Raw genomic sequence first — 27844 nt, 5'->3', positions numbered from 1 at the left:
TCGAGGGGCATGAAAGGGAAGCAGTGGTTGGGAAAGGAGTGAGACAGGGTTGTAGCCTCTCCCCGATGTTATTCAATCTGTATATTGAGCAAGCAGTAAAGGAAACAAAAGAAAAATTCGGAGTAGGTATTAAAATTCATGGAGAAGAAGTAAAAACTTTGAGGTTCGCGGATGACATTGTAATTCTGTCAGAGACGGCAAAGGACTACTTGCAAGAGCAGTTGAACAGAATGGACAGTGTCTTGAAAAGAGGATATAAGATGAACATCAACAAAAGCAAAACGAGGATAATGGAATGTAGTCAAATTAAATCGGGTGATGCTGAGGGAATTAGATTAGGAAATGAGACACTTAAAGTAGTAAAGAAGTTTTGCTATTTAGGAGGTAAAATAACTGATGATGGTCGAAGTAGAGAGGATATAAAATGTACACTGGCAATGGCAAGGAAAGCGTTTCTGAAGAAGAGAAACTTGTTAACATCGAATATAGATTTATGTATCAGGAAGTCGTTTCTGAAAGTATTTATTTGGAGTGTAGCCATGTATGGAAGTGAAACATGGACGATAACTAGTTTGGACAAGAAGAGAATAGAAGCTTTCGAAATGTGGTGCTACAGAAGAATGCTGAGGATTAGATGGGTAGATCACATAACTAATGAGGTGGTATTGCATAGGATTGGGGAGAAGAGAAGTTTGTGGCACAACTTGACTAGAAGAAGGGATCGGTTGGTAGGACATGTTTTGAGGCATCAAGGGATCACAAATTTAGCATTGGAGGGCAGCCTGGAGGATAAAAATCGTAGAGGGAGACCAAGAGATGAATACACTAAGCAGATTCAGAAGGATGTAGGTTGCAGTAGGTACTGGGAGATGAAGCAGCTTGCACAGGATAGAGTAGCATGAAGAGCTGCATCAAACCAGTCTCAGGACTGAAGACAACAACAACAACAACAGTTAATATCTAAATGCACCACTTCCACATTTATAATTTTCACAATGAATCATTTTCTGGCACTTCTTTATTTGCTTGCCCTTTTCTCATTTTTGCATTATTACCATTATTCCTCTCTCTGGGATACCGTTAGACAATATATTTAAGCAATTACATACCATCCTTCATACCAGCTTTACCTGTAGTGGTTTCTAAACGGAACTTCTGAATTGTTTAACGTCGTAAAAAACATCTAATTCCGCTCTCTTATTTTTTATTGATGCAAACGAAAAATAGGAAGGACCAGGAGAAATTCATAAGGTAATCGCGAAATATCAGCAAAAATCTTTTGTAATCAACACTTCGTAGTAATAAAACAGACCTCAGAGGAGAGATACACGGTCTGAAGTTTTGATCCACAGAGCTCATGATAAGAATTAAAAGGTCCAGCATATTAAATATTTTTTGTTTATTTGGTGAAGAGCTCCATACAAGGGTGACAGTGCATACCACCCTCACAGAATCTTGATCATCCGCGAAAAGGGGGGGAGGGGATTATGTCTTCGTTAGTTAACGGTTGAAGGGGTTTGTTTATATTAGTATATGTCTGCGTGCATTATTTGAAGCTGTAGAGCTCCGGCTTTCATTTCCAGTAGAAAATACGTATATTCATATACTGCAGCTTTCTCATTGTTTCTAAAACAGCGCCTCATTGTTGCCAGTTCCTTTTCTCAGGTTATTGATTTCTTTCTATTTAAAAAGCAAGATCTTGTCATTGTGGGGTATGTCGAGTACACCGAATACATAATGCTTTGTTCGCTGTTTGTTGAAGCAGTAATTTCTGGACATCTTTTCTTTGGGGCTATTCTTAACTTCTTACGGAGCATAAAATTATACGGAATAGATGGGACGAGCCTACGCACTGCTGACCTCACTAACGTGTCCAGAAAACTATAATGCAATTTTAGAAATTTTAAACTGAATAACACTTAAATGATAAAAAATGTGTAGCAGCCGCAAATTATATTTCACTGTGAAAATCTCGAATTATGTAATTTGCCAAGAAATTTGAAATCTTACACGATATCCTCGTCGACACACCACCAACATCTAAGCCAGTCATCATCATTTAAACTGACGATAAACAGCAGGAGATGAAACCGTACACCATGTTCTCGACTCTGTGAAACACACCAAGAGCTTATACTTCAAGTTAAAAAAAAACATAGCTGTTACGGTGGTGTTTGTTTCCCCTTTCTCAGCTTAGCCAATTTTTATTTTCATTATAGCATGAATTGCAGTTGAGACTCCATGCTGACGTAAGAGTCTACGTTACAACACTAGTGTAATGCCAAGGGAGAAAAGAAAGCTCTATATCCCACTACTATGAAGAGTTAACATGGAGTGAGACTGTTATCTTTACACACATTATAATGATGTGTTACAGAGGCAACAAGAGGAAGAATATACAGCTGTGCATACAGCACAGAGATTTTGAAGACACTACTGAGCAAAGCCAGATTCATTACTAAAATGGTTCAAATGGCTCTGAGCACTATGGGACTCAACTGCTGTGGTCATCAGTCCCCTAGAACTTAGAACTACTTAAACCTAACTAACCTAAGGACATCACACACACCCATGCCCGAGGCAGGATTCGAACCTGCGACCGTAGCAGTCGGACGGTTCCGGACTGAGCGCCTAGAACCGCGAGACCACCGCGGCCCATTACTAAAAGAAAAGGAAAGATCTCTGCTTGTAGGTATAACAAGAAGCCGTTGGAAGTTGTATTTCTTCACCACTAATCGACCTTTGAGCAGATCTATTCAGTCAGTTATTGAGTGACCTACAATTTAACGAAACGAGGAGTGTTGGAGTCCAACATCCCGCCGACATTGTGCTTATTAGATATGGACACAAGCTCGGTCAGTGGAAAGATGTGGAAGAGCTGTGCCCCTTCAGAGGAGCCATCCTGGAATTTGCCTTAAGCGATGTAGGGAAAACACAGCAAATCTAGATCTGATCGACCAGACGCGGAATCGAATCGTCGTCATCCCGAATCCAACTACAGTTAATATTTAACGTGGACTCTGTGCCATGTTGCTACATCGAGAAAGAGCTCAGAAGAGACAAATATAAACCCTGTGTTTGACAAGAAACCAAAACCCAGACCTTTGTAACTCTAGTCCAGCGCTCACCACTTTATTTACTCATTTATTTATTTCTTTACTGCTTTCTTTCAGCTCTTATAACAGTTTTTTTGCCAGTTTTTCCTCCTCGACTGTAGTTTTACTCCGTTTTATATATATTCGTTTCATTTTCCTTCTTTTTCTTCCCAAAATAACTTTGGTAGTTTCTCCGGAGTGGAGGGCGTGTTACGACCATCGTGATACCCTCGCAGTAAGGGATCTTCTCGCACAGCAAAGTGAATAAACACGTAAATGAATAAACGTTATCCTCCTTCTTTGCTTCCAGAAACCTTGAAAAATATACATGTATTGCCTGACAAAATTATGAGGCATACACAGTGGGAGGAGGAAGTGAAATGAAACTTAACGAGATGAGAGGGAATGTGACGTTATTACATTGGTTAAGAAATCGAGTTAAATTTTCACATAATTCTGTATGAGGCCACTTATCAGTATGACGTTGTACTCCCTCTGTCATCAGTTCACTTATATGGTTGGGAAAGATCTCCTCTCCCAAGGCAAGCCGGACAAGAACTCTTATAACCGTTCCTTGATATCATCTATAAAGGTACAGGAACACAGTTGATGTCCTTGCTGGGCTCATACATATTCTCTCAGGGGCAAATGTGGGCATCTTGGTGGGCACTGGAATATCTGGTCATCAAGCAGACACTTCACAGAGACATTTCAATGTGTGGATGAGTATTGTTCTACTGTAAAAGTCTATCATGATACTTTCGCATGAAAGTGAAAATAATAGAACGCAGGACGTAAGAGTTGTTCCGTTGTGCTAGCAGAGCTTCCTCCGTACAACCAGCCGTGACCTGAAATCCTACCCGATGGCTGAGAACACTAGGACGCCAGGAGCAACTACACTGTGCATCCCCAGAACATTGATTGAGTGGTACTTCTCCCTACGTCAGGACTATACTCGTCCATGATGATCACGCAGGGTAATGCAGAACATAGTTTCATGACTCAATACAAAGCAACACCAATGCATGCTTCCCTATCAAGGCAACAGTAAAATTCTAGCCGTTTCTGCTGTGATGTAAACGGCAGCCTACACAAGGGATGGTCCAGCTGCTGCTGGTCCTCTTCCAATGTTGCGGAATCACAAAGAATATTGCATGGAGTCCGTTACCTGTCATCGGACGGCAGGCTTTCATGTTGAGAAGCTAGGAAATGCCTGGTGCTCAATACTGTACTGCTTCCTTGTGGTTATCAGACATGGTTGACTGGAATCGTGACAACGAGTGCGTCTATAGGCACATTCCCATGCAGTCCAACAGGGGGCCATTGTAGCATCCAAAAGATCCACTAATCATCATATTACGTGGTTCGAACAGCCGGGTGAATGGAGACCCACAATGAGACTATATTCAAACTCTTATCAGGTGGTGGTAACTCTGTGCCACACGAGTACATAGCGTCTCCGTGTCCTCCACAGTGATTACGCAGCATCTGGTGCTATTCATACCCCGTACATAATTTATGAAATTCTGTAACACTAATGCATATTGGTGGCCATCCTACTTGTCACAGAGATTGCATCTCTTATCACCGAGTGAGGTGGCACCGTCGTGTGGTTAGCACACTGGACTCACATTCGGGAGGGCGACGGTTCAAACCTGCGTTCGGCCATTCTGAGTAGGTGTTCTTGATTTCCCTAAATCTCTTCAGGCAAATGCCGCGATGGTTCGTTTGAAAGGGCCGGGGTCGATTTCCTTCCCCATCCTTTCCTCGTTCGATGGGACCGATGACTTCGATGTTTAGTTCCCTGCCCCAAATCAACCAACCGACCAATCATCCCTTATCATTTACGTACGTACCTATCCTGCTTGGATATACATCTACATCGTTACTATGCAATTCACACTTAAGTGCCTGGCAGAGGGTTCATCGAACCATTTTCATACTACTTCTCTATCATTCCACTCCCGAATGGCGCGTGGGAAAAAGGAACTCCTAAATCCTTCCGATGGAGCTGTGATTTCTCTTATTTCATTACGATGCTCATTTCTCCCTACGTAGGTGGGTGTCAACAAAATATTTTCACATTCGGAAGAATTTCGTAAATAGATGTCGCCGCAAAGAAAATTGCCTTTGTTTCAGTGACTGCCACCCGAACTCGCCTATCATATCATTGACACTCTCACCCCTACTGCGCAATAACATAAAACGAGCTGCCCTCCTTTCCACTTTTTTGATTTCCTCCGTCAATCCTACCTGGTAAGGATCCCACACCGCGCAGCAACACTTCAGCAGAGGACGGACAAGTATAATTTAGGCTGTCTCCTTAGTGGGTTTGTCGCATCTTCTAAGTGTTCTGCCAACAAAGCGTAGTCTCTGTTTCGCCTTTTCCACAATATTAGCTATGTGGTTTCCCAATTTAAGTTGCTCGTAATTGTAATTCCTAGGTATTTAGTCAAAATTGACAGACCTTAGATTTGTGCAATTTATCGTATACCAAAAATTTTTCGGATTTCTTTTAGTACCAATGTGCATGACCTTGTACTTTTCTTTGTTTAGTGCCGATTGCTACTTTTCACACCATAGAGAAATTCTCTCGAGATCATTTTGTAATTGCAATTGATCGCCTGATGATTTTACTAAAAGGTAAACTACAGCGTCGTCTGCAAACAATCTCAGGGGGCTGCTCAGATTGTCACCCAGATCATTTATGTAAATCAGGCAGAGCAGAGGGCCTATGACACTACCTTGCGGAACACCAGATATCACTTCTGTTCTACTCGATGATTTACCGTCTATCACTACGAACTGTGGCGTCTCTGAGAGGACATCACGACTCCAGTCACACAACTGAGAAGATACTACACATGCACGCAATTTGATTAATAGTCGCTTGTGAGGAAATCTAGGAATACGGAATCGATCTGAGGTCCCTTGTTGACAAGTGACACTGATGCCTAATCATGTCTGGTGAGTGATTCATTATTTTTGGCAGGCAGTGCGCATATTAAAATGAATTTCCGCTTCATATTTCCTGTTTTTACATTGCATCAAGCCAGGAAATATTATGTAATAAAATGAAACATCTGCAGCCGTCCTTTTGATGTTATTTATTACATAGCAACAAGTTTCGGTGACTCAGTACACCATCTTCAGGACTTAAATGACTGTGAGAAGGTGAACACTAATCGTATATACAATCCTATCAGTGGCCAATGTCTATGAACTGGATTATGTAGACTACGGTAACCGCGATGTTGGTGGTTAACTGATGCAGACACACCATCGCCGTTGCTGTAGTCTGCGGAATTCACTTCATACATGTTGGCCACTAATGAAATAGTGTATACCATTCGAGTTCACACCTCATTGTCACTTAAGGCCTGAAGAGGGTGTACTGAGTCACAGAAATTGACTGCTGTATAATAAGTAACATCGAAAGGACGGCTGGAAGAGTTTCATTTATTGCAAAGTTTTGAACAAGGCTGCTGGGTTCAGACACCGTTTATAAATTAAAATTGAAACAAAAGAGCCCTCGGTCAGAATTTTTTAGTCTTATTAACAAGGTTTCGAAACTTATAAGAGTGCCTTCATCAGAATTTAGAAATTTAAGGTGGTCAATAACATAATTACAAATTTATGGGAAGAAAACAACTTTTTATGTAAAAACTTTAAATACTGACTAACAATACAAACCAGAGACAATACTTACGTGCAACGTATAAAATAAATAACAGGTGAGAAGGGCTTTAGTCAGAAAATGTTTAAAATGAATATGTGGAGGGGAGCCTCTAAGGGCTGCTCGTACCTGTACACCCACAGGTTGCAAGGTGACATGTTAGTACTGTCTCTGTCTTGTATTGTTAGCCAGTACTTCCACTTTTTTATATAATTTTTTTTCTTCCGATAAATTAAGGGGGCTATGTTCCAGACTGAACGCTGAAAGGCATAATCAGTCTTAAACGATGATGATAATTTCGTAATTATGTTAAAGACCACTAAAAATGTCTAAATTCTGACGAAGACACTCTCAGAAATGTTGAAACATGGTTAATGAGACTAAAAAATTGTGACCGAGAGCACATTTGTTTCAAATTTGTTTCATTTATTACAAAGGTGAAGGGCCAAAGTCCGACAAACCTTCAGTCACTAGGAGAGACATACAAAACTAATATTATTTCTTATCATTTTTACAACTTAAGATTCACAGAACCTACAGTTTTTAACATGGTTTTTATTTTTTCATCATGGTTCAATTTCTTTACTCGAAATCCTAGACTTTTATTTCATCGTATTAGCCAATTTTTGTTTTCTGTAAATACCGTTTGAAAAATGTGGCCATATGCTTCTATCTTCATTGATAACGAATCTTTCTCTTTTCGTGCAATCGGTAGCCAAGTAGATAAAAAAAAATTGTTCAGGTATTTTGCAGTTTCTTTCTTCATGGCACTGGATGCAAATTTTTACATTAATATTTAGACTGGGTTGTTTTATTTTTCGGGATTGTGTCTCGCTTTATCAGAATTTTCGGACTAAAATGATCTTCTGCGCAAGCAGCACCATTTTTAGAATAAGATGTTCACTCTGCAGCGGAGTGTGCACTGATATCAAACTTCCTGGCAGACGAAAACTGTGTGCTGGACGGAAACTCGAACTCGGGACCTTTGCCTTTTTGCGGGCAAGTGCTCTACCATCTGAGCTAACCAAGCACGACTCACACCCCGTTCTCACCTGTTTACTTCTGCCACTATCTCATCTCCTACCTTCCAAACTTTAAAGAAGCACTCATGCGAATCTTGCAGAACTACAGCACTTGCCCTCGAAAGGCGAAGGTCCCGAGTTCGACTCACGGTCCGGCACACAGTTTTAATCTGCCAGGAAGTTTTAACGCCATTTTCTTCCTTAAGCTACCACACTACATCACGGCAGGCCATTAAATACTGTAATTCCTAATCTACTGTGACAAGGCCTTATGTAGATGTAAACACAGTTTATCTTAGAAACAGCAACATGGCAGACAAACAGTTTTCTTATCGCATGCGAAACGCTTGCTGATGTTATCGTTGCAGCAATCAGATCGCGTCGCTAGACGGGCCCGGATCGGACTGGGTACGCGTCTGCGAAAACCTCACCAACTTGTTCCTCGGCGAGAACGAACTCGCCGAACTGCCGGTGAAGTACGCGGCTAACGGGATCAACGGGAACGGCATCAACGGCGGCGGCGCGGTCTCCTCGCTGCGCGACTGCAGCAAGCTGACGTGGCTGAACGTGGACTCGAACCGGCTGCGCTCGCTGGAGGCGGGCGCGCTGCCGCCGTCGCTGCAGACGCTGAGCGCGTCGCACAACCTGCTGTCGGCGTTCCCCGCGGCCGCCGTCGACTCGCTGCCCGCGCTCTCGTGGCTCTACCTGCGCGACAACTACATCGCCGACCTGCCAGCCGTGGCGCTGCGGCCGCGCCGCCACCGCCTCGAGCAGCTTGACCTCGGCGACAACGGCATACACGCCATCCCGGAGACGCTGTTCAACGGGTGAGGGCGCCAGCCGCACCTGCGCAGTAATCACTTGTGTATCATTAATTAAAACTTTCGGCCTGAATTGCCGTGGTCCATGTATAAAACTTCTTCTCCTTCCTGACTTTTCGTTGCCGGCTGCGGGCGACATCTTCCACATCTACATCTACATCTACACATATACTCCGCAAGCCACCCAACGGTGTGTGGCGGAGGGCACTTTACGTGCCATTGTCATCACCTCCCTTTTTCTGTTCCAGTCGCATATGTTTCGCGGGAAGAACGACTGTCTGAAACCCTGCGTGCGCGCTCGAATCTCTCAATTTTACATTCGTGACCTCCTCGGGAGGTATAAGTAGGGGTAAGCAATATATTCGTTACCTCATCGAGAAACGCACCCTCTCGAAACCGGGCGAGCAAGCTACACCGCGATGCAGAACGCCTCTCTTGCAGAGTCTGCCACTTGAGTTTGTTAAACATCTCCGTAAGGCTATCACGCTTACCAAATAACCCTGTGACGAAATGCGCCACTCTTCTTTGGATCTTCTCTATCTCCTCCGTCAACCCGATCTGGTACGGATCCCACACTGATGAGCAACACTCAAGTATAGGTCTAACGGGTGTTTTGTAAGCCACCTCCTTTGTTGATGGACTACATTTTCTAAGGACTCTACCAATGATCTTACCAACTTACCAACTGTTAATTGTATATGATCATTCCACTTCAAATCGTTCCGCACACATACTCTCAGATATTTTACAGAAGTAACTGCTACCACTGTTTGTTCCGCTATCATATAATCATACAGTAAAAGATCCTTCTTTCTATGTCTTCGCAATACATTACATTTGTCTGTGTTACGTGTCAGTTGCCACTCCCTGCACCAAGTGCCTATCCGCTGCAGATCCTCCTGCACCCCGCTACAATCCTTTAATGCTGCAACCTCTCTTTATACTACAGAATCACCGGCGAAAAGCCGCATGGAACTTCCGACACTATATACTAGGTCATTTATATATATTGTGAAAAGCAATGGTCCCGTATCACTCACCTGTGGCACGCCAGAGGTCACTTTAACGTCTGTAGACGTGTCTCCATTGACAGCAACATGCTGTGTTCTGTTTGCTAAAAACTCTTCAATCCAGCCACACAGCTGGTCTGATATTCCATAGGCTCTTACTCTGTTTATCAGGCGACAGTGCAGAACTATATCGAACGCCTTCCGGAAGTCAACGTAAATAGCATCTACCTGGGAGCCTGTATCTAATATTTTCTGGGTCTCATGAGCAAATAAAGCGAGTTGCGTCTCACACGATCGCTGTTTCCGGAATCCATGTTGATTCCTACAGAGTAGATTCTAGGTTTCCAAAAACGACATGATACGGGAGCAAAAAACAGGTTCTAAAATTCTACAACAGATCGACGTCAGAGACATAGGTCTATAGTTTTGCGCATCTGCTCGACGACCCTTCTTGACTGGGACTACCTGTGCTCTTTTCCAATCATTTGGAACCTTCCGTTCCTCTAGAGACTTGCGGTACACGGCTCTGTTAGAAGGGGGGGGGGGGGGGCACGTTCTTTCGCGTACTCTGTGTAGAATCGAATTGGTATCCCGTCAGGTCCAGTGGACTTTCATCTGTTGAGTGATTCCAGTTGCTTTTCTATTCCTTGGACACTTATATCGATGTCAGCCATTTTTTCGTTTGTGCGAGGATTTAGAGAAGGTGAGTCGGCGACTTGGTGCTAGGCGCTGGTGGTTTCACGTACATAGAGCGCTTAGATGGCGCCACCACTCGTCACGTGCTTTGGACTTTAAAACTATCTCTGGCTAGTGCTATCTCTATCGATTACAGGTAATCTATTGTCACGTCGTTGGTATAAAGTCGAACGCCATATCTTGTCTAGTTTTAATCCTTCTTCTTTTCTATTAAAATTATTTCCGTGCTCATAGATCTCTATAGCTTCTCTATACATGCGAGTGTAATAATGTGAGATCCTAGCTATCACGTTTGTCTCACTAAATTTTATTTCGTGATCACCGTCTTTGAAAACGTGTTCCGCTACAGCTGATTTGTCAATCTGTCCCAATCTACAGTTCCTTTTGTGTTCCGTTAGGCGGGTATTAACATTCCTTTTAGTTGTTCCAGTGTAAATCATGCCACAGCTACACGGAATTTTATACAAATCTGGGGTAGAAAGAATAGAAAAGGAGAAGGATTAAAACTAGACAAGATATGGCGTTCGACTTGATACCAACGACGTTACAATCGATTCCCTGTAATCGAGAGAGATGGCACTAGCCAGAGATAATTTTAATGTCGAAATCACGTGACGAGTGGTGGCGCCATCTAAGCGCTCTATATAAGTGGAACCACCAGCTCCTAGCAGCCAGTCGCCGACTCACCTCAGAAGATGTTGTCCGCAGCCGGCAACGAAACGTCAGAAAGGAGAACAAGTTTTATATATGGACCACGGCAATTCAGCCCGGAAGTTTTAATTAATGAAGACGTTGGCCGTGAAAGCTTACATGCTATAATTACTTGTTTGTTACCAAAACAACAACAAAAATAATTCTCCTCTATTATTAAGATCTGCCTGTGCTAGAGTGGTGTGACCTTCTCTTTTTCCTTGAGCACATCCGCACACTATATAGTGACCGCCGCCGTGATCCCCCTCACCCACTGGTGTCTCCCCTCCCTCTCCACCCCCACCCCGTTGCGGCGCCTTTACCGATGTGTCCCACCCTCTCTCCATCTCCACACCCTCCGCCTCCTTTCCCAACGCAGCTTCTGTTGTAGCTGGCAGAAGAGCCAACACCGTGTTACAAGAGGAGGCTGAAATGCACGCGGTTTAGCTCACGCAGGCTGGCGTCAGTAGCGAAGAACTATACTGACGTGAGGTCTAGAGCATGACAAGGAATTGGAATTCAGAAAGCGGACGTAATTAGTTGGATATTTAACTTTAATCCATTAATGATGAACGTCGGTCTTGACGGTACATGATTCACAATATCATCTGTTCAGAATACATTCATAGTTACTGAATATAGCGCCTTGCTAGGTCGAACCAAAAGACGTAGCTGAAGGTTATGCTAAACTGTCGTCTCTGCAAATGAGAGCGTATGTAGACAGTGAACTATCGGTAGCAAAGTCGGCTGTACAACTGGGGCGAGTGCTAGGGAGTCTGTCTAGACTAGACCTGCCGTGTGGCGGCGCTCGGTCTGCAATCACTGATAGTGGCGACACGCGGGTCCAACGTATACTAACGGACCGCGGCCGATTTAAAGGCTACCACCTAGCAAGTGTGGTGGCTGGCGGTGGCACCACAACTTCCACCATCTACCTCTCCCAGATGATGAGCTTCGTCCTGACATCTACCCTTCCTACCAACTGTAACCCCATCTTCGTGCCTCCTCCTCAGGGCTCCCTCTCCTCCCCCTCCCTTCTCCTGAGCGGCTTTCCCCTCCTACTCCCCCTCCCTCTCTTGTGCTCCCTTTCAGTATCCCTGCACTCCCTCCAGCCTTGCCTTCCATCTCCGGCCCCACCAGCCCCCTGCCTCTTAGTGTACCCGCTTACGCCCCTTCTCTCTTCATCCCGCCGCCTCCACTGCTGCCCCTTGCTCTCCACTTCTTTTCCATCCTCTCCGACCTCTCCCTCGGTAGGTCCCACTTGGCATTTTTATTCTTCACAGTGCGTGCTCCTAGGGTGTTTTAAGTGTGTTGTTCTGGAGTTTTTATTAATACTGTGGCTGCCTTTTAACCTCTGAATGTGCATTAAGTCTCTTCTTTGTGTTTTAAGAATCGCCAATTGTGTTTTTAACTTTATGATGACTTTTTTAGTTGTCCTTCCATGAACGTCTCCATGTCAGTGTATATTTACCTCCATTATCTCCCCGTACTTTGTTTTATGTTCCCCTTTTTTATCAGCTTATATATGTAACATTTTATTCTTGTCTTAGTTGTCATCTCACTCGGCTGAAGAGCAGTGGATTGTGCCGCTGACAGTCCTCCCCTGCCCATATGGGGCAGGGGAAAGAAATCACAATAAAGAAAAAAAATAGAGTGGTGTTCATCTAGGAGGGCAGGTGAAGATGATATGCACAGTACAAAATAAAGCCAATCTTTCATATGAATTGGAAAATTAAGTTTCTTAAAAGACATCATAGTCGCCATTGATTGTATGAAATATTTATTATTTCGATTGCAATTTTGGCCTTAGGGACAGTTTCAAGTAACACTGCAAAAGTTACCAAAAACCCAAAAAAACACAAAAATGAAGCACAAGGTTTATATACATAATCAAACAAACATTTCATTAAGATAGTATCATAATTATAAAAATTGGTGAGAAATGTACATAATTTCCATTGTGGCACAGTATAAGACTATCTGACATGAGTAAACGTTGTCTGGTACATCAGCACACCTGATGATGGTAATGTGGTCGATTGCCAAGATATTGTGTCCTATGCACACCCATACCAGACTGTTCACCCAAGATTTATTTCGTTATGTCACAATTATTAGAGAGCTCTCCCTTGTACCATAGAGGTTATTTCCTGGTGTCTCACCGATTCCCTGTCAATCTGTATCTTCTTAATGTCCAGGTATTCGATATATTCTTTACCTCGGCGAGTCTGCGAAGACCCTCATCAATTCTTACCTTATTAGTGCAGCTAATTTTTAACCATTCTTTTGTGACACCGAGTCTCATATGCTTCCATTCTCTTTTATTCTGGTTTTCCCAGAGGCCATGTTTCACTACCATGCAATGCAATCCTCAAAAAGTATTCTCAGAAATTTCTTCCTCTAATTAACGCCCGTGTTTGATATTCTTGGCCAGAAATTCCCTCTTTGTCAACTGATAGCTTCCATCGTGGCTTATTTTGCTGCCTAGGTAGCAGAATTCCTTAACTTATTGTACTTGGTGATCCTTAATTTTGATGTTAAGTTCCTCGGTGTTCTCATTTCTGCTACTTCTCACTGTACCTTTACCTTTTCTGAACACAAATTGACTGTCATCTAACAGATTTTCGATTTACTTTTCAATTTTTCTGTATATCATTTTTGTCAGAAACTTTGATATATGAGCCGTCATGTTGACTGTCGCACTTGTCAGCCTATTCTAGTTTCGGAATTGTGTGGATGATGTTCTTCCGAAAGTCTGATGGTTTATCGCCAGTTTCATTCTATACACCATTCTATACACCAACGTGAACAGTCGTTTAGTTGCCACCTACCCCAATGAGTTTGGAAATTCCGACGAAATGATATCCATACGTTCAGACTTATTTGACTGTAAGTCGTCCCAATTCTTTTAAATTCTAACTCTAGTAATGGATTCCCTATCTCTTCACTTTCGACTCCTGTTCCTTCTTCTGTTACCTCAGATAAGTTCTCTCCCACCGACCCCCACCCAAGGTCACTTTATAGAGTCGTTTAACGACTCTTTCCACCTATCCGCTCTCTCGTTAGCAATTAAATGTGGAATTTCCATTGAACTCCTAATTTTACGGCCCTCGCTTTTAACGTCATCTATAGTTGTCTCGACTTTTGTATATGCCGTGCCACTCCTTCCAACAATCATTACTTTGTCGATTTCTTAAAGTTGCTCATGCAGCTACTTCGCCTTAGCTCCCTGCGCTTCCTGTTTATTTCATTCCTGAGTCACTTGTGTTTCTGTATTGCTAAATGTCTCTGAATATTTTTGTACTTCCTTCTTTCGTCGAATAACTGAAGTATTCATTTTGCACCGATGGTGAGACGCGTTTGAATTTCGTTGAGGATTTGGATTCTTGGATAAGCTATACCAGAGTAGGCAGTTATATGTGAGAGAAGTGTACATGTTTAAAAAGCGCGGATACATATTGCATAGAAAAACATACGTACAAGGAAGGAATTCCGAAGAAACCTCAGGTAACAGAAAAAATATTTTAACTGATTGACGAAAGAAAAAAGAACAAAAACGTTCAAGGAAAGACAGGAATACAGCAATATAGTTTCCTTAGGAATAAAATAGACACAAAGCGCAGGGCTGCCAAATCGAAATGGCTGCGGGAAAAATGTGCAAACATCGAAAAGAAACTATCGTCGCGGGGACTTAATCAGCACATAGGAAAGTGAAAACAGTCTGCGTTTCAATAAAAAGAAAGGGTAGTATAATTAACAAAGCAATGGGACTCCCACTGTCAAATGCAGAGGAGAGAGCGGATAGGTAGAAAGGGTACATTGAAGGCCTTTATGAGGGGATGGACTTACCTGATCACGTGGTAGACGTACAAACAGGAGTCGATAGGGAAGAATACGGGATCCAGTGGAAGAGTCACAATTTAAAAGAGCTTTGGGAGACGTGATATCAAATAAGCCAGAAGGTATAGATAACGTTGCATTTGAGTTTCTAAAATCATTGGGGGAAGTGGCAACAAAACGACTATTCACCTTGGTGTGTAGAATGTATGAGACTGGTAATACACCATCGCAGTTTCGGAAAAATATCATTCACAGAGTTACAAAGACGGAAAGTGCCAACAAGTGCGAGAATTACCGCACAATCAGCTTAAAAGTTCAAGCATGAAAGTTGCTAACAAGAATAATACACACATGAATATAAAACGGAGTTGAGAATCTGTTAGTTGACTAGGTTTTGCTTTAGGAAAGGTCAAGATAACACAGAGGCAACAGATAATGGTTGTTAAAATGAGGAAAAATCAGGATACTATTATTACATTTGTCGACCTGTAAAAAGCGTTTGACAGTGTACATGGTCTCTGTTAAAGTGAGGACAGCAGCACGGTAAGGACAAATATAACTAGGCAGCTGTTTGAGCTCGCGTCTTCCTAACGTGGTGATTTCGCAAGTTACATATACGATGATGCCAGAAATGAGTTTTTCAAATGAAAACTTGGTCCGTTATGGGCTGTGCAATTTTCAAATTTATGTTCTATTTGCTAATTTCGACGTTTTAACATTTCCAGTCAACCTACAGGCATACTTTATGAGAGACAGAAAAAAGATGTGTCGTATATACAGAAACGTATATAAAAACGCCATCATTGTAAGTTTAACGTACGGCATAAATAGATCTTACGAGGGTTTTTCAGTAACTAAGGCAACAAATTTTTTTCTGAAAGCATGTGGCACTCAGAATTCTAATACACCGTAGTATTCCACACGCTTTTGGTTACGAACAATATTTGTCAACATCTCTCCATTCAACGTGACGGCAGTACGCCACCTTGCTTGGAGGGCCTCTTTGCACACCTGTATGCCTGTATGGTCGACATCGGACCCAAGGTTTTGCTGCATCAATATCGTCCCATGCTTCCCAAAAAGTGCATTCTTCATTGTGCCAAACAGATGGAAGTCGTTTGGTTCGAGACCGGTCTGTAGCATGGTTGAGAAGGAGCATTCAACTGAAGTTTTGTGAGCTCCTCTCGAGAGCACAAATTTGTGTGAGGCTTCGTGTTGTTCTGGAGAAGGAGATGCTGGTTTAAACTTTTGTGGTGAAGTACACGCTGAACTCACTTCTACAATTTTCTGTGGATTGTACAATACACTTCAGAGTTGATCGTTGTACCGCCACGACCAACATCAAATATAACAGCCTATCCAGAGCCCCAAAGACTGTCTCTATCACATTACCCACTGAGGGTGCGGCAACGAACATTTTCTTCGGAAGGAAGATGTTATGGCGGGACTCTATAGGTTGACGTTTTGTTGGTTTTAACACAAAAGCGGCATTTTCCCAAAAAATTTCCCTTCTTTATTGATATCACTCACCCATCATCGTCGTTTGTTAGTATCATTTCGCAGCGCTAATACGGTAACGACTTTCCACCAGCCAGCAACTGATTTTTTAATGAAATTTGTTTCGTAAAGATATATATAAATTATGAAACCAAGAGTGACATATTTTTTTTATTAAGAAGCAAGCATGCCGGATAGATATCACTTATATGTGCTTTTATCAAATTGTCTGCTATCGAGACAGTCAGGTCATGTCCGCAAACTGCTACTGCCGGCAGGGTGACGCAGCGATAGCAGTCGCTGCGGAAAGACGATACCTTGCCATGTTGTGTATGACCAAGCTGTTTTTCGGTTACCTATCGTATGGTGACTCCTATAGTATTGTCGTGGTGTTCGTTGCAGATGACAGAAAGGAAGCGTGCCAAATGTTACAAAATCCATCTATTTACAGAAACTGATGTCACACTTAATTGTACTAACATTATCGGTTGCTAGAAATAAGTGTGCAATCAGTATATAGATAGGTATTCTGTTTCTCTGTATCTCACTCTCCTCTGTGTTTCTGTCTTTTCTTGAATGAATTCGAACACACCACTCTACCACATAGCTCAACTTTAATTTTCTGTATTAGTAAAATGAATCATATTTCCTGTATATAACAACCTGTTTAACTTGGATTGCTAAATGATAATTAACGTATCAGTGACAGTTATATGGCACTAGACAAGAATCATTTAATGTACTTTGCAAAGAAATTTCCCTGAGAGTTTATTCTAGATATTGTATTTTCATTTTCACTTGGATGTTGATTTAAGTGATCCGTTAAAACTTGTACGCTGTTAATTTAATGCGCAACTTAGTATACCCTCTAAACGATCTACGGACGATACATAAAACGGCTGGTGTCACGACGGCGTTAGCTGACTGGATGCGCTGTTTGATGTGATATTCGCTTGGATCGTAGAATGCGTCGTAACACTTTCTTATACAGGGCAGGTCGGAATGCACAAACAAAGGCGATTCAGTCTGCCACGGATATTGACGTGGAATAAATTAACGACCCCAGATGATATCGTTGAGGAAGCTTGTTACTTTAAATTTAGAACTCAAGTCATTTAGAGGACATACTGAGTTACGCGTTGAGTACTTCAAGTAAACCAACATTCCACCACAATAAAATCCACATCAACACAACCAGTTTTGTTGCATCCACCCATACAACTTTGACTGTTTCTAACTCTAAAAAAAAATAAATAATTTTACTCTGATTTGATTTGAATACTTCAGCTAACAGAGAACAATTTTTTTTTAATTTAATTTGTTGCTGTACTTCTGTCTAAAAGATAACTGAATACATTATGTTTATAGCTCAGTGGAAATAGTTACACTTTTTAAGTTTTATCTGCATAAATTTGTATCCCCTTTCACTTAGTATCCAGCAATTACATAAAAAAAACACCTGAAAAATCCTGTATAAGTGATTAGGTAACGTGACACGAATCTAATGTAATGATTGATAGTGCATGCATCAACAAGAGTGACTGATAAAGACAACTGAAGGCTTGGCTCATATGTTAGCTCTGTCGTGTTTAGGATGAGATACGGGGAGGGAAGGCTGTAATAGGGAAGTCTCCAATAGTCTCACAGTAGGAGCACTGTCACCTGCGGTAGTACATGCCTTTGTCCTGCACATTGTTGCTGTTTTGACCTTCAGCCAGAAGACTATTATGATACAGCTTTCCACGCTAGTCGCTTTGTGCAAGCCTCGTCATCTCTTCATCTCCTCACAACTCCTGCAACCTACATTTGTTTGAACCTCCTTACTATATTCGGGCCTCGATAGCCCTGTTCAATTCTTATACTCCACACTTTCTTCCATTACCAAACTGACATTTCCTTAATGCCTTAGCATGTGTCTTATCAATCGATATTTCCTTTAGTCAAATACTGTTATACATTTCTTTTTCTTCACAATGTGGTTCGGTGCCTTATTACTCTTTATTTGATCTATCAATGTAATTTCCAACATTCTTTAGTAACACCACGTTTCAAAAGCTGTAGGCTACACTCCAGACGAACACGATCAGAAAAGACTTCATAATACTTAAATTTGTATTACATGTTAACAAATCCCTCTTTTCCTTAAGTGCTTTCCCTGCCACTGCCAGTCTGAGTTTTATATCCTCTCTACTTTGACTATCATCAGTTACTTTAGTGCCAAATAGCAAAACACATCCACACCTTTGCTTTCTCATTGCCTAATTCCCTCATCATCAACGATTTTAACACACTCGCCCCCCATTACCCTTGTTTTACTTTCGTTGTTGTTAATCTTACGATTTCTTTTCAAAACACTGCCCATTCCGTTCAACTGTTCTTCAAAATTCTTTGCCAATATAATTATTTCATAGGCAAACATTCATGTTTTTCTTCCTTCTCCATGAACGTAAGTTCCTTTTCCCAGTTTCTTCCCAGTTTCGTTTACCACTTGACCTGTTGCTCAATGTACAGATTGAATATCCCTGCCTCACTTCATTCTCAACTATGACTTCCCTTTAATGTCCTCCTACCTCTGTAACAGTCTGATTTCCGTACAGGTTGTAAATAATCTTGCGTTCCCTACATTTTATCCGCGTTACCTTCAAGTCTTGCATAAGAGAGCAACTAAATATTACCGCCACTTTTGTTTGACAATGCTGTCACTGTAATGTGTAATGTATATGGGTCCGTGATTCATCTGAATGAACCACATGTTACTTTAATGTGCTGCTTAATTTTTTCTTAAAAATTTAATATAGTTTCCGAAAAAGTTAACAGTTTCTTTGGTGCATGTGACGATTCTTATATTCTGGCACATTTTAAAACCAAATCTGCAAATTCCCTTGCTGGCCTTAAAATACATTTCACGTTTTATTGCAAAGAGTGTGTGTGTAAACCTCAAACACACACACACACACTCTTTGCAATAAAACGTGAAAATTTCGTAAAGTTTGTATTTCTTTCTATTTTTCAAAACATCACAGACATTAATGCCCAATTATACATTTATTACGTAGAAAAGCGGCATTTTGTCACAGAAGAAGTCAGTGATTTTGTTTTTTTATTGAATAATACATTCAATATCACATTGTATTTAACTGGTATGACAGGTTTCGGCCGAATCAGGTCATCTTCTGGTATAAGATTAAAATGCGGAAGCGTTACCACCACTATCACTAGCTTGTGTGTATGATTACAACCAAATGACACAGGAATTTTAGTGTTACTTCACAAGATGTCCTAATTCGGCAGAAACATGTCATAAAAGTTACATAAAACATGATCTGGACCGTTTCGTTCATTAAAACATCATTTGTCCATAATCGTAAATGGCATACTCTGTGCACTTACGTTTTCCTTGTTTAGAGTATATGTAGTACTTGAATCCAACTCTGCACAGCACAATTTCTCTCTTTAATTAATCTAACCTATCGATAACACAGTTCGTTTTGCCATACTACATTTTTAATTTGTGTAAATTCCTAACTGAGTTGTTGGAGGCTAAAGAGCTGCCGCCATGCCCAACTACTGCACTTCTCGTTGCTCTTATGTCAGGTCGTTACAAGTCCGAGACCTGCATCTGGACTACAACTACCTCACGGGGCTTCCAGCTCAGGTGTTCCGCGGCACGAACGCCGTCCGCATCTACCTGTCCATGAACCGGCTGCGCAGCCGCAGCGTGGACCCGCGCGCCTTCGTGGGCGTGGGCCACACGCTGGAGGCGCTCGACCTGGAGCACAACCAGCTGGACGAGGTGCCCCGGGCGCTGTCGCAGCTCAAGCGCCTCAAGTACCTCTACCTGCCGTCCAACAACGTGTCCGACGTGGCCGACGACGCGTTCGACTCCTTCTGCAGCACGCTGCGGGTGCTGTCGCTGGAGGACAACCAGCTGACGCGGATCCCGAGCTCGGCGCTGCAGAACTGCCTGCACCTGCTGCACCTCAACGTCGGCTACAACCGCATCGACGAGGTGCGCCCCAGCGACCTGGAGGGCTGGGCGGGCTCCCTGGACACCCTGCTGCTACGCAACAACCGGATCGCCAGCCTGTCCGAGTTCACGTTCGTGCACGCGCCGCACCTGCGGGAGCTCAGCCTGTCCTTCAACAAGCTGGGCCACGTCCACCCCGACGCGCTCACCGACCTCGCCGACAGCCTTGAGAGTCTGGAGATGAGTTTCGGGCTAGACAGGGAGGACTTTCCAGCGGATTTCTTGAAACCGCTCAAGGCGCTTTCTTGGCTCGCGTTGGACAATAACGAACTGAGAACTGTGCAGGAGACTGACCTCTACACGCTAACCAAGTTGCAGTACCTAAACCTAGAGTCTAATCGTCTAACATATATACCTCCTGGATTTTTTCATCAGAAGGTAAGTAACACTTATTAGCATAGATTTTAAAAGCTTGTGATAAGTTGAAACTGGGTGCTGTGTCCCAATTCGGACTCATGCCTTTCACTATCAGTGAAGGAAATCTTCCAAGGTTCAACCTGGGTCATGGTTGGTTGTTTCGGGGAAGGAGACCAGACAGCGAGGTCATCGGTCTCATCGGATTAGGGAAGGACGGGGAAGGAAGTCGGCCGTCCCCTTTGAAAGGAACCATCCCGGAATTTGCGTGGAGCGATTTAGGGAAAGCACGGAAAACCAAAATCAAGATGGCCGGACGCGGGATTGAACCGTCATCCTCCCGAATGCGAGTACAGTGTCTAACCACTGCACCACCTTGCTCGGTAACCTGGGTCATGTTCTATCTTCTTCTACATGGGCACTACAGGAAAAGGAAAAGACAAAGGAGATCGAAAAGAAAGACAAAGAAAAATAATAATTCATGGGGATTGGGGGGCGAGGTGGACGAAAGAGGGAGCTGCCTGGCAAAAAGTTGCACAGAACATAATTTAATCATCACTAACACTTGGGTTAAGAATCATGAAGGAATGTTGTACACTTGGAAGAGACCTGGACACACCAGAAGGTTTCATGTTGATTACATAAAGGTCAGACAAAGTTTCTGGAAGCAGGTTTTAAACTGTAACCCATTTCCAGGGGAAGATGTGGACTGTCACCGCATTTTATCGGTTATGAACTGTACCTTCAAACTGAGGAAATTGCAAAAAGGTAGGAAACTAAGGAATGGTACCTGGGAACGTTTTTCCTTGTTGAGAGTTTCAGAGGGAGCATTGGGCAAATATTGAGTAGAACAGGGGAAATCAGTGCAGTATAAGATGAATGGATTGTTTTGACAGACGAAATAGTGAAGGCAGTAGACGAGCAGATACGTTAAGTGACAAAGCTTAGTAGAAATCCTGAGATAGAACAAGAGATACTGAACTTAACTAATGGAAGAAGAAAACATAAAAAAATACAGCAAATATAGCAGGCGAAAGGGAATTGCAAAATGGCTAAACAGAAATCGCGAATGGACAAATGTAAGGATTTAAATAATATTTCACTGTGGGAAAGATATATCCCGGCTTGAGAAAAATTAAAGACTTCTTTCATTGAAAGAGAAAAATCTGTATGAATATCAAGAGCAGATACGGAGCAGTGCTAAGCAAAGCAGAAACCTCAAACATGGGAGGAATATTTACAGACAGTATTATGGAAAGGGAAGAGGACGCAGGTGGAGATGAGATGGAAAATATAACACAGTGAAAAAAATTTGTCTGCACACTGAAAGACATGAGTCAATATAAGGACCCTGGGATAGACGACATTCCGTCGGAACTACTGATAACCTTGAGAGATCCAGCCGTGACAAAACTATTGCATGTGGAGTGCAAGATGTACCAGATAGGCAAAGTACGGTCAGACTTCCAGAACAGTGTAATAATTCATGTTCCAAAGAAAGCAGGGACTAACAGGTGTGAATTTTACAGAACTGTGAGTTTAATAAGCCTTGGCTGTAAAATACTACCACGAATTCTTTACACAAGAATGGAGAATCTGGTAAAAGTCGACCTTATAGAAGATCGGTTTGGATTCTGGAGAAATGTAGGAACACGGCAAAAGATAGGTTAAGGACAGGCAAACCTATGTTTGTAGCATCTGTAGATTAGAGAAATCTTTTGACATTGTAGACTGGAATATTGTCTTTGAAATATTGAAGGTAGTACAGGTAAAACAGAGGGAGGTAAAGACCACTGAAAAATTGAACATCAATCAAAAACCATTTGTAGGAGTCGAGGGTCGTGAAAGGGGAGTAATGGTTGAGAAGGAACTGATACAGTGTTGCAGTATATGTAGTCGAATTAAGTCAAGTGATGCTGAGGAAATTAGATCAGGAAGCGAGACACTAAAAATAATGAATAAGTTTTGCTATCTGAGCAACTGATAACAGCATAAGTAAAGAAGATTTTAAACGTCAACTGACAATGGCAAGGAAGCGTTTCTGAAGAAGAGAAATTTCTTAACATAGAATAAAAATTTACTCTACTGGCCATTAAAATAGCTACACCAAGAGGAAATGCAGATGATAAACAGGTATTCATTGGACAAATAAAATATACTAAAACTGACATATGATTACATTTTCACACAATTTGGGTGCACAGATCCTGAAAATCAGTACCCACAACAGCCACCTCTGACAGTAATAACGGCCTTGATACGCCTGGGCATTGAGTCAAACAGAGCTTGGATGGCTTGTACAGGTACAGCTGCCCATGCAGCTTCAACACGATACCACAGTTCATCAAGAGTAGTGACTGGCGTATTGTGACCAGCCAGTTGCTAGGCCACCATTGACCAGACGTTTTCAGTTGGTGAGAAATCTGGAGAATGTGCTGGCTAGGGCAGTAGTCGAACATTTTCTGTACCCAGAAAGGTCCGTACAGGATCTGCAACATGCGGTCGCGCATTATCCTGCAGAAATGTTGGGTTTCGCAGGGATCTAATGAAGGGTAGAGCCACGGGTCGTAACACATCTGATATGAATCGTCCACTTTTCAAATTGCCGTCGATGCGAACAAGAGGTGACCGAGACGTGTAACCAATGGCACCTCATACCACGCCGGATGATATGCCAGTATAGCGATGAGGAATGTGCGTTCACCGCGATGTCGCCAACCACGGATGCGACCATCATGATGCTGTAAACATAACCTGGATTCATCCGAAAAAATGATAGTTTGCCAGGTTCGTCGTTGAGAACACCATCTCAGGCGCTCCAGTCTGTGATGCAGCGTCAAGGGTAAACGCAGCCATGGTCTCCGAGCCGATAGTCCATGCTGCTGCAAACGTCGTCGAACTGTTCGTGCAGATGGTTGTTGTCTTGCAATCGTCCCCATCTGTTGACTCAGGGATCGAGACGTGGCTGCACGATCCGTTACAGCAATGCGGATAAGATGCCTGCCAACTCGACTGCTAGTGATACGAGGCCTTTGGGATTCAGCACGGCGTTCCGTATTACCCTCCTGAACCCACCGACTCCATATTCTGCTAACAGTCATTGGATCCCGACCAATGCGAGCAGCAATTTCGCGATACGATAAACCGCAATCGCGATAGGCTACAATCCGACCATGATAAAGTCGGAAACGTGATGGTACGCATATCTCCTCCTCTACATGAGGCAACACCGGTCAACTGCTTTTTGTGTATGAGAAATCGGTTGGAAACTTTTCTCATGTCAGCACGCTGTAGGTGTCGCCACAGGCACCAACTTTGTGTGAATGCTCTGAAAAGCTAATCATTTGCATATCTCAGCATCTTCTTCCTGTCGGGTAAATTTCGCGTCTGTAGCACCTCATCTTCGTGGTGTAGCAATTTTATTGGCCAGTAGTGTAATTGTTAGAAAGTTTTTTTAAGGTATTTGTCTGGACAGTAGCCTGATACAGAATTTAAACTTGGACGATAGGCAGTTCAGACCAGATGAGAATAGAAGCCTCTGAAATGTGGTCGTACAAAGGAATGCTGAAGATGAGACGGGTAGTCGCGTAACCTCTGACGAAGTACTGAGTGGAATTAGGAAGAAAAGAAATTTATGGCACAACTAGACTAAAAGAAGGGATCGGTTAATAGGACACATTATGGGGCATCAAGGAAGCCTCAATTTATTATTAGAGAGAAGCAATGGGGATAAAAGTCGCAGAGGTAGACCAAGAGACGTAAACTGTAAGCAGATGATGAAAGATGTAGGTTCTGATACTTATTCAGATAGAATGAGGCTTGCACAGGTTAGACTAGTATGGGGGGCTGAATAAAGCTAATTTTCGGACTGAAGACCACAACAACAACAACACCTTCATTACTAATAAACAGTAAAACCGTCGTGACTATCTGTTTACCTGTTTGAATGCGCTAATCTCCAAAAGTCCTAGAATAATTTTCATGGGGTTTTCGCAAGTCACTTGAGCATAGCTTCGGGAAATATACAGGCTTTATTTTGCGAAAATCAGAGCTTGGAAATAAAAGACATCATAATTCAAAGTTTTATCGAAAATCTAACTTGGTAGTTCGGATGTTCAATCACTACGGTGCAGAACACGAAAGAACGTATAGATGGCGCTGTTAGTTTCATAATACACCAAATAGCCAATAAATGATGCTGTTAGCTCATTTTTAACTCAGATGTGTTTTCGGAAGTTCTCGTCAATGACCGAATTAAACATCGCAATTTTATTATTTTGAATACAAACCAATAGCGAAATTACTTTGCTAGGGTATATGGATTTTGTGTATCAAAAATTTACCGACATTGCTTTGCTCGTATCGACACCTTTAATTTATGTTCTTTGCTTGGAGAAACTAATTTATTAAGTCTGCTTTGTGATTTTGGTGCCTACTCATTGCATTTGGTTTTCGATTTCTTTACGAATAAAAATTCCTCGAAAACAGTCGAGAGTTCCTGAATATACCAGAACGGCTAAAAGACAGCACTGTGTGGTCTCACGAGAGCAATGAATATCGTGAGGCGAGACTTGCAGCAACCTTGGGACAGCAGATTTCAATTCGCTGTCTGGAAACTCCTTCAGACAGCGAGGAGCGACTTAACTTAGATCTAGAGCGCTGTGCATCACCTCGCTCCTCAGAGATGTTTAAAGGTACTTATCTCCAACGTTACATCATAGAAGCGGAAATTTTGATGGTAAGTCGTGCATGCGAGTGTATTTTTATACGCCGAATCGTGCATATTCGTAACAATTCAGCATTTCACTTGAAAGTTACGCGATACCCGGTGAGTCTAAGGTATGCTACAACATTGAAGAAAGTACAAGGTCAGTGGCCGCTTGAAGCGGGCCGGTACCTCAGTGTCAGTTGATTTCTGCGTGGTCAGTTCTCCGTGGCTCTCTCGCGTATTAGTGAAACAAACAAGCTCGTCGTTCATGTCCTCAAGCAAACTACCTCAAATGTTGTGTACAAAGATTTATTAAGTGAAAATGAATTCCACGTGTACAAAGTCCTGGGCACAGCTATACATAAATACCTGGGCAACTCCTGGTTTCTCTGCTAGTTTCCAATAAAATGCTGAAGCTAGTGACAGGTGCCTCCATTGTTGTCACAGGGAATAAAAAGAAATTTTTAAAAAAAGGAAACTGTCAAATGTTTAAAATAGATTACAAAAACATTTGACACACGTCTGGATTGTGCTCGAAAGTATGTACAGAAAATTAGGTGCGCCCGATTAGGAATCTAGAGTTTATTTATTAACTTATAATTTTAAAGAGCCCCAGACGGTATTTGTCTGGTAGATTATGAAGACTGTGCGATCTGCAGTTGTGTGTCCTTGAAACGCTACTGATATGGAAGTAAAGCGGTTAAATATTTATCGTTAAAATTACAATGGGAACACAACAAATCGTTAACTGTGCCCGGTGAGAGACGTTAGGAGACCACTGAGTGAAATTCGGTAACCTTTTCAATTGCTTTCTGGTCGACGGTTTCAATTTTCACCTTTTTTATCAGGAAAAGTGTGCAAGCAATAACAATGACGCCAAGAGAAGTTACTTCTTGCGCCACGTGCATTCTCTTTCCTGAAATCTAAATGATTCTCTATTGACAAATTTTTGCAATGGAAAAATTATTGGAACGCCTTCACAATTTCGGGAATAGATCACAGAAATATCTGAAAACCACACAACAGCAGACTACACGGTCTACTTAATCCACCAGGCAAATGTCCTCTAGTACTCATTAAAATTGTGAGATTCTACGTTAAGCACTGAACTTTAAATTCCCAATCGCCACTTCATCTGGTGAACATGATTTCGAGCATAATTCAAAGGTTGGCCAATGTTTTCCTAATCTCTTAGTACACTTAGACTACTCACTTCACAAATCATTTGATCATTTTTTTCAATGTTTTTCATTTTCAAGTTTCGTTTAGAATGAGTGAAATATATTTTATAAAACTGGACCTCAAACTGGTCAATTTGATTCTCCATTGACCGATTTTAACTGATTGTTTGGCTACGAAAATTCACAAAGAATTCAATTCTATGGAGCCTAGTTTTCGTTCTCTCATACATTTATAAAGTTTCATTTCAGCGTAACCTGCTGTTCGCAAACTAGCTGTGGTAGGTGAACAGTCAGACGCTTCATTTTCTTAACTACAAAAGGTCACTAAGTTTTCCTGAATTACCCAGACAACATTCAACCAATTAATTTTTTGTTTTTTGTGAAACTAGACCTCACACTTGACAATTTGGTACCCATTTGTCCATTTTCCACTCTTTGTTTGGCTATGAAAATTCGGACAAGTATTTCCCTAAAATCAATAATGATGTTTTGTCTTAATTGTCCTGATTACTTTCAAGTAATTCAATCTTTCTTTGCAAAACCAATCCTCAGGATAGTCAATCTGCTTCGTTTGAGTATGAAAATCGTGTCATAGTTTGGGAGTTTTATTTCCGATCCGCTGAAACATTTGACCGAAAACTTCTTTCGCGGATAGCACGGAATTGTATTTATTTATCAGCATTAGCAGTGTCTGGAATCTTCCAGAGTATCGCCAATGTGACCTATGCCTTGGAAGGCGAGTTGTCGGAACACAGTGGCTGCCGAGCGCCGCAGGACCCAGTGACGTCATGTGGCGGGAGGGGCTGGTGCCACCCTTGGAACTAAGGCTCCCGCCACCCTGCAAGCGTGAAGCGCCCGTCTATGCTTCCGCACGGTGTCCAAAGTTTACGTGTAATGTATTTTATCAACAAATATAACGTTCCTGACGAAAGTGAATTCATCAGTTAATTCATATCGGCGATCTCTTCGCTCTTGACATTTTGATTGTTACTGTATAACAATTGGTTCAATAGCAATTAATTTTAACAGATTTGACAGTTACCACTTTCTTCATTCTAATGAGTATCAGGTAACTTACAAATTGCCGATACCTATGTGGAATTGAAATATTCGAAAGAATGTTTGAAAGAATGTATTGTGCTTTTCTGTATCTTGTATTGTTACATCAGTACGAAGAAATGAGTAAAAAACATTGCCCCATTGCCTTCTGACCGCCCAGGGTGAAAC

General features: G+C 42.1%; 1 protein-coding gene across 1 annotated transcript in view; it reads left to right on the top strand.

Moving 5' to 3' along the window:
• LOC126335454 (chaoptin-like) overlaps positions 1 to 27844 on the top strand; it is a gene marked incomplete at its 5' end in the record, with an annotated part of 146613 nt that overhangs the window by 74597 nt on the left and 44172 nt on the right. Inside the window, 2 exons of the mRNA XM_049998745.1 lie at positions 8162 to 8620; positions 19942 to 20752. Of these exons, the coding sequence (XP_049854702.1) occupies positions 8162 to 8620; positions 19942 to 20752 (1270 nt within the window). The remainder of the gene's footprint in view (positions 1 to 8161; positions 8621 to 19941; positions 20753 to 27844) is intronic.

The sequence above is a fragment of the Schistocerca gregaria genome, chromosome 2 (assembly GCF_023897955.1).
Source record: "Schistocerca gregaria isolate iqSchGreg1 chromosome 2, iqSchGreg1.2, whole genome shotgun sequence".
NCBI classification, from domain to species: domain Eukaryota; kingdom Metazoa; phylum Arthropoda; class Insecta; order Orthoptera; family Acrididae; genus Schistocerca; species Schistocerca gregaria.
This window is presented reverse-complemented; position numbering and strand designations above follow the sequence as displayed.